Source organism: Xenopus laevis, chromosome 4S (genome assembly GCF_017654675.1).
Source record: "Xenopus laevis strain J_2021 chromosome 4S, Xenopus_laevis_v10.1, whole genome shotgun sequence".
Classification (NCBI taxonomy): Eukaryota; Metazoa; Chordata; class Amphibia; order Anura; family Pipidae; genus Xenopus; species Xenopus laevis.
This window is the reverse complement of record NC_054378.1, coordinates 73,815,610-73,823,018: the sequence shown is the minus strand read 5'-3', so window position 1 is coordinate 73,823,018 and position 7,409 is coordinate 73,815,610. Positions and strand designations below refer to the sequence as shown.

Below are 7,409 nucleotides of genomic sequence, written 5' to 3'. Positions count from 1 at the left end.
TGAGAATGGAACTCAAAAGAAAGATATGCTGTGAGAAAAAAAATATAAATGTAGTTCATTGTAGATTCATAAATATATTTAGGGAGTGTCTTTCAATAGCCAATAGCAATTCAAAGCTTTTGGGCACAGCTCCTTTTTATGTTAGCATTGAGGAGGTGGGCTTGTATAGATGAAAATGGCTTCACAAAATGATTGACAGTTTGAGTGGTGTGCATGGTTGCCTGCAGCACTTACAAGTTTAGTCTAAATGAAATGTAGGAGATCATGTTAAAATGAGCTTTATTAAAACCAGTAAAACATTAAAAACACAATACACTATTTACAGAAGCACATGGTGCCAACAATACACAATTGGAATGCCACGTAGTCCTTCACATGAGTGGGCGGGCCATTTCCACAACAACATCTGACCTCAGCTGTGGAATAGTGCTGATCTTCATTTGTTTGCTGCTAGCATACTTGTTCTTAACAGTCTGGAAAGCAAGTTATATTTAGGTCACAAGGTAATCTATTTCATGCTAACCTAGTTTACCCACCAGACTAACTGCCATGGAAATATGGGAAGCAAGCAAGCTTCACACATTTCCCCCCCCCCCCTCAAGCAAGGGTTATGCATATATAGTAATTAACAACTTGTCTTGAATGGCTAAAAAGCTTACCAGATGCTTGGTTAGTCCTTTGTTCACCTTGATGATGTTCTTGGCCATATGCTGCATAACAGGGACTAGATCTTCTTCAGAGTAAGCCATATAGTGATGGAGTGTTGGGGTCTGAAATAATTGCATTGTCATGTGGACCTTTGTCTACTTCAAGTAGCAAAGAATCAATAGACAGAGGGTCTGAAACTTACCCAGTCACCTGCATTTAAGATTTTGAGAGACAAGCAGGAGGAAGCAGCTGCTATTTGGGAAGGCGTGAAATGTACCATATCATAATCCACCATCACAAGTTCCATCAAATATTTGGCTAAACTATGCTGTTCAGCAGTTACCTACAAATACAAAATGTTCTTTGGTAAATCCTAGAGGACATCCAATGTTAGAGTGAACAGTTTCAGAACTTTAAGGTATAGTAGTTTACCTCTCCAATTTTAGAAGCTCTCCGAAGAAAGTGCAGGGGTAAGGGTCGGCCAATTGCAAACTTTAGCACCCTAAGTATCTTCATTTCCATGTCCCGAATTTGAGCCTTTGTGTATGTGTGATCAGTTACAAATGTAAAGTCTCCAATTTCTGGTGGGTACATCTCTTCATATTTAGCAGCAAGGAACATAGCCGTGACCCCCACAAGCTGTAGCTGGTTTTTGGGAACTGGATGTTCCTGTAGAGTGATCGAAATTACCAAGTCATCAAAATGCACAAATTTCTGCTTTGGAAAAGAATGCTATATAGGAAGTTACAGTATTTCTGACTTTCATTTGTATCTACAAACGCTTGCTTCCCGTTTGGGAAAAGCCTGCCAGTGTGACAGTTAGCATTTGAGAAGATGATGCTCTGTCATTCATAAATTCCACTTTAACATTGCTAGCATTAAACAGCCTACAGGTCATAGAAAGATACATATTTTTACCCAAAATGTATGCCAATTTACCCATTTTGCCAGATTTCAGCTTATTAAGTCACATCTTGAATTCAGCATTCTAGTTACTGTGGGCTTTTATGGGGGAGGCATGTTTGCCTTAGAAGTTATGATTGTCTAATCTACACAAGTGCTACTTTCATCCAACATACCTGCAGAAAGCGGTCAATTATGCCAACAGTCATGAACATGGTCTCCTGCAGCAGACGGAATTTCATTTGCACCTGGACCAGCCAGTCAATCAAAATGGCACGCATGTTGCCTGTGACTTCCTGTCCATGAAGGTAGTTTTGTCTGACTGCTTGTGCATCCTAAAACATACATTCAAAAACTCCATTAGCCCCCTGTATGTATGTTTAAGTTACATATACAACAGAATCCCAGTTATGTTTATGGACCAGGAAATGGTGCAATATCAGGGAAGAGTATTCTGCAGGACCTCAAGAACAATTTAAATTTTGGAAAAGGGATACAAGATGGGAGGTTTCACTCTGCAGTATTGTGGACCTTCATATATGGTGCCCTGTAAGGCAAGAGGATGTGTAGAAGACAGTGAGCATAAAGCATGTGGCTGCAGAGCCAACTTTAGAACCGTTTCATCAAGTCATATTACACAAGCCTGCAGGGAGCTTTCATGGGTTTAAGGAAACTGGCTTCTATGGACCACTACTAGATTGGTGTAAACCAGAGGGTTCTCCTTTCAAGTCAGGTTAACATACAGCTGGTTAAAAAGATGCAAACCTCAAGGCTCCTCAGGTAAGCATAAATGTCCTTGACATATTCACTGCACAGCATTGGGTTGCCATCATCATCAGCATCAACATCTTTAACGTGAATGAGGACATCAGAGAAAGCCTGGCAGAGCTCATCAGGGAGGCAACCAGATGTTTCCATTGGGCTTGGTGAGCTGGGTTCAACCTGTAAAAATTAATGCCAAGTTAGGTACCAGCACATAGTACTGTGATGTAGTTTGGATTCCAGGAGCTGTAACCCATAAAAGCAATAGGGTGACCAGTAGATACTACCTGCTGACTAGACTTTAACCAAGTGCAGTAACAGTGCTTGTATTAGAGATTGTAAATGTAGGATAAAAGCATTAAAGGTTATAAGATTGTCGAGACTGTTTTTATATGAAGCTTGCTTTTTCTGGTAGCGCAGGCACCTGTTCCAAAAAACACTGAACAGAAAGCCAAGGGGGTAACTAGGCACTGCAAGAAGTGGCTACTCAGATTCAGTGCTTGACTGTAGAATATCCATAAAGCACTGTTGCCATGTCAAGATCATGAACTCCACACATTCCAACATACAAGGCAAGTGAATTGGAAGAGCTTTCCAGCATTCAGATGGGGGGGGGGGGGGGGTCACTGACTCATCTAAACACAAATACTCCAAGGCTACACATTTAAGACATTTTATTACAGAAGTTAGACATCTGAGGCCTGGTGTGCTAGTTATACCCTCACAAGGTTGCCAGAGTTAATTCAGTCTAGGAGTAATCCAGAGATCCATTGAGTGCACATTTATGAAAAGGTTCTTAAAGGGACACTGTCTTAGGGAAAAAAAAATTCAAAATGAACCAGTTAATACTGTTGATCCAGCAGAATTCTGCACTGAAATCCATTTCTCAAAAGAGCAAACAGATTTTTTTTTTATATTCAATTTTGAAATATGACATGGGGCTAGACATTTTGTCAATTTCCCAGCTGCCCCTGGTCATGTGCCTGCACTATGAGAGAAATGCTTTCTGGCAGGGTGCTGTTTTTCCATCTCAATGTAACGGTTTGTGCAGCAGTAGTCCGTTAGCATTAGAAACTCTTGACAAGTTGAGAAGGGACCATTCAAATTGGCAAAAGTCAGGTTCAGGAACTTCAAGTAATAATTACTTTTAAAAGCAGAACCATATTTGAAAAATGAACATAACTTCATGTAGATTAATATTTGAAATAAAATTTTGTGTCAGTATTACTTTAAATGTAAGTACATTTCAAGTACACCAGATTCAATAGTAGCCCGCCATAGTAATTACAAATGGTTATGGTTTTAATTCTCTCCTGTTTATACAAGGAAATGACATTTGTGTGCAGATTCTTTTAGACTGAGTTTCCATTGGGATGGCTGCGTTACAATCTAAATACCAGTACAAAATAATGGTCATGACAAGAGAACTAAGATAGCCACAGTACTCTTCCAAGGTTAACATACCATTTTAAGTCTTAAGGTTGACTACTAAACCAATGGAAACCATACCTGAGCAGGTTTAGGGCAAACATTCTCTTCTATCACTTTAAGAGGCTCCAACAATTTGTCAACAGGTTTTGCCTTCTTGGCAGCTTTTACTGCTGGCTTTAATTCCTAAAATACACAAGATGCAGAAGTGAAAAATAAGCAAACCTGCAGCAATACATACAAGCATGTGTTTAAAAAAAAAAAAAAAAAAAAAAAAAAGAAGCCAAAACACTTCCCCCTTAACTCTTCTGTCAATTATTTTACATGTTAGAGCTCTTGCCTTTTTTGTTGGCACTTTCACCTCTGCCTTGTTTCCAATGTCTCCCAAGGCTGTACGAGGTCTCAACCCTGGTTTGGTAGCAACAACCCTCTTTCCAGCCAAAGTGGTTTTCACATTGTTTTCTGCATTTGCCAGCATGTTCTGCAAAACATATTAAAAACAAACTTTCAATATAATGTTAAATAAAAAAATAAGTCTTAAAATGTTAGTTTCCAAAAAGTAACATTTGTCTTGATACAATTCAGCACAATTGCCACCCGTTGAACCATCCCTTTAAATATGGGATGGTGCCCATAAAGAAAAACTTGTAATTGAGGAAGGAAAATAAGTAACTTGAGCCACCCTAAGGCACATTTATTGTATGTGTAGAATTTCAAATTCATGAGCATTTTATTTTTTAAACTCATCTAAACTCCCACAAATTCCACTTGCTGAAATGTAATTTACCTGACAAATTTAAATTTAAAGGCAGTTCGGGGGGGGGGGGGGAGACAGTCACCCCTAATAGGAGATTTGTCGCTGGTGCAACTAATCTCCCCGAATCTGCTTGTGTGGCCAGACCCTAAGTGTATGAATAAGCACCCTATATTGCATTTTAGATACCTTCTGTTATCTATTAAGCTATTGTAGAAGTTGAATGGAGTCGGAGGACAAACATTTGCATAAAGTATATTAGGAGTACACTGTCAAAACTTTCCCGTTGCAGCTTTGTTTTAGTTAGCCGAACGTTCAGATGATGCCTTGCCTGCTTATTAGTTTAGAGGAAATAAGAATTTAAGGGATTGTTCCACATCAAACGGTTTGATATTTCACCAGAAATAAGGACCCCCACCATTACTTTCCATTTGAAACCATTTTGCTAATATTAAAGCATAAAGTTTCATTTTTAATATTCTTAAGCAGCTTGTGGGCATGAGCCAACCATTCAAGCACAGGATACACAGTAGGCAACAGACGTTCTGAAGAATCCCATTGTATACTACAGAGTTTGTGATTCGCGGTGTATCCTTCGCCTTTTCTACTTTTTAAACTTTAATGGCTGCCCCATCACTACGATCCACAATGTTCCTCTTTCCCCCCTTCTCTCCTGTAACTTATGCCCAGTGATGGTTAGAGAGGTCAGCACCTCTCCCACTTTGAAGATCAGTAATAGATACCAGACACAATGGCTAGTGTAGCTGGGGTAACCCCTGCACATTTATTGAGTCAGTGATTTAATGTTTTGGGGGCTTGCCCCTTCGTGATGCCCCCCCCATCACTACACAGCAGCTTGTTTATATATTTATAACTAAGTTGTTTATATAGTTATAACTAAGTTTCTGAAGCAAACACACCAGCTTTAACAGTGAAGTATTACATGAGCATCATTCATTTAGAACAGTTTTAGGTGTACCTTCCTTTTAAAAGGGCATTTGCCAAAACATTATCTCCAACCCAAGGTGCAGGTTAATAGAGCCCACATTCCAGTTGTGGGCAACAGTAGTGGGTTGTGTTTTAAAAACTTGCTCCCTCCAGGTGCAAGTGGTCAAGTTGGGTCAGAGCACCCTTCTGGTGGCACAAGTTGCATTTTCTCACTCTGCCCCAACATTGCTGCCCATGGGGGGGAGGGGGGAATACTGCTGGCTAGCCAAGCACTGGCTAAGGTTTTTTTTTCTCTATTAGCCTGTACCTTTGGTTGGAAGTTATATAGTGGTCCAACCGTTTGGCTCTTGGGTCAAGAGATTAGAAAGCCTTACACAGACTACCTTAAAGGCTGGCACATAAGGAAGAGACATTTTGGTGACCTCAACCAGATCTTTGCACAATTTAACAAGCCAAGTAGGACATTTTAAAATAAGTGATCTTAAAGTGGATGTGCCAACACAAAAATCTGTGTCAATAACAGCTTGCCAATATCTGGAAATTACTGATTGTGGGCAAGTGCAGACTACTCTCCTGGTGTAAAGCAGCCAGTGGCTGACGAGACATATACTAACCACTTGGAGATACATCCTAGTTGCCGCAAAGCAACGTTTTCAGGATTAAAATGGTGGGCAGAAACAAAGTTACAGGTTTGCTCCCGAGAGAGCCTTCTACAGGTTAGAAGTAAACATGGGGCTACACAAATGTCCACCGTTGTGAGGCCGTCCCCAGACATTTTACAATGAGTCTGGGGACGTAAGAGTTCATGCAAGAGAGCCAACAACCCACTCACAGGTCAGACTCCTCAGCCAATAGGCCGAGAGCATGGGTGTTAGCGCTGGCCTTAACTCAAGCAGAGATACTTACCCCCACGATTGCACTGTTACTTTCCCCAACCCCAATATAAACGCACGACAGCACAGACTCGCACAAGCAGATATTCGTCTATTCAACAGCAACGGGTTCAACCTCAAGGTGACCGATTACACTACAGCACGCGAGGAATTAGGGAATATGGGGAGATCCGGTTAACTGGCAGCCATGTTGTAAACTACAAGGCTGGGAAATAATTCTACGCACATATCATGCGTATGGCGGCATTGCCTCCTACACTTCTTTATCATGCGGTAGAAATAAAGTGGCGTAGGAAACAGTTTACCGAACTACCCATTGACACAGCCCAGCCACCGTACTGAAAAACACTATCGATCTCACATAGAACGCAAAGCTCCCGCAGTCACCCAGTCTAGGTCTACTATGAACATCAAAAGTCATGAGCCTATATGCATATCTAGTCTTACTCACTCTGGTGACTCGTAGCGACATTTTCTCAAGCGCAAACCTGCAGTCAGCTTCACTACAAACCTCTTCACCGCACACTTCTAACCTAGCACTTCCGCACACTCAGTTTAAATCTCCCGCAGCTCGCTTCTCATTGGCCCATTCAGAACAACCCGTCTATTCTTATTGGCTAGTGCCAATTCATTTCGAATGCGTTCCCATGGAAATTAGAGGACGTGATATTTTTTTTTTTTAAGGAGGCGGTTCGAATACGTCGTGTGGCAACGAAGCGTCCAAAGCTGCAAAGGGAGAAAGGCTGTTTTTTGAATTACAAAATGAGTCTGTCTGGTTGTCAGGAGGTGGTCGTTTGTTTATCTATTGTACATTTTATATTTGGATAAGTGGAAGCTTTTACAGAACACCTATATAGGTCAATTTACTACTTATTACCCCGGTTCCAATTTTTTATATTTAATTATCGATCCAGATTCCAAATACTAAATGCACTGAGTAGGTAACATGACACATTTGATCTTTCCATGTGCTCTCCATTACATAGTGCAATGTCTGTTCAAACAAATAGGTAATGTAAAGAAACTGATGCTTAAAGGAACTTTACTTTGGCACCTTTATGCTGCATGTTGCT

At 40.6% G+C, this 7,409-nt stretch overlaps 1 protein-coding gene across 1 annotated transcript; it reads right to left on the bottom strand.

Annotated features, from left to right (window-relative positions):
• Positions 1 to 263: 263 nt before the first annotated feature.
• On the bottom strand, positions 264 to 6,842 carry ccnb1.2.S (cyclin B1 S homeolog; the record flags this gene model as incomplete). The annotated part of the gene is given in 9 exon segments (NM_001087797.1): positions 264 to 473; positions 660 to 770; positions 851 to 991; positions 1,081 to 1,317; positions 1,728 to 1,886; positions 2,317 to 2,493; positions 3,823 to 3,927; positions 4,082 to 4,222; positions 6,788 to 6,842. Coding segments are annotated over 9 exon segments (1,194 nt in total). The 3' UTR covers positions 264 to 371.
• Between the last annotated feature and the right edge of the window lie 567 nt (positions 6,843 to 7,409).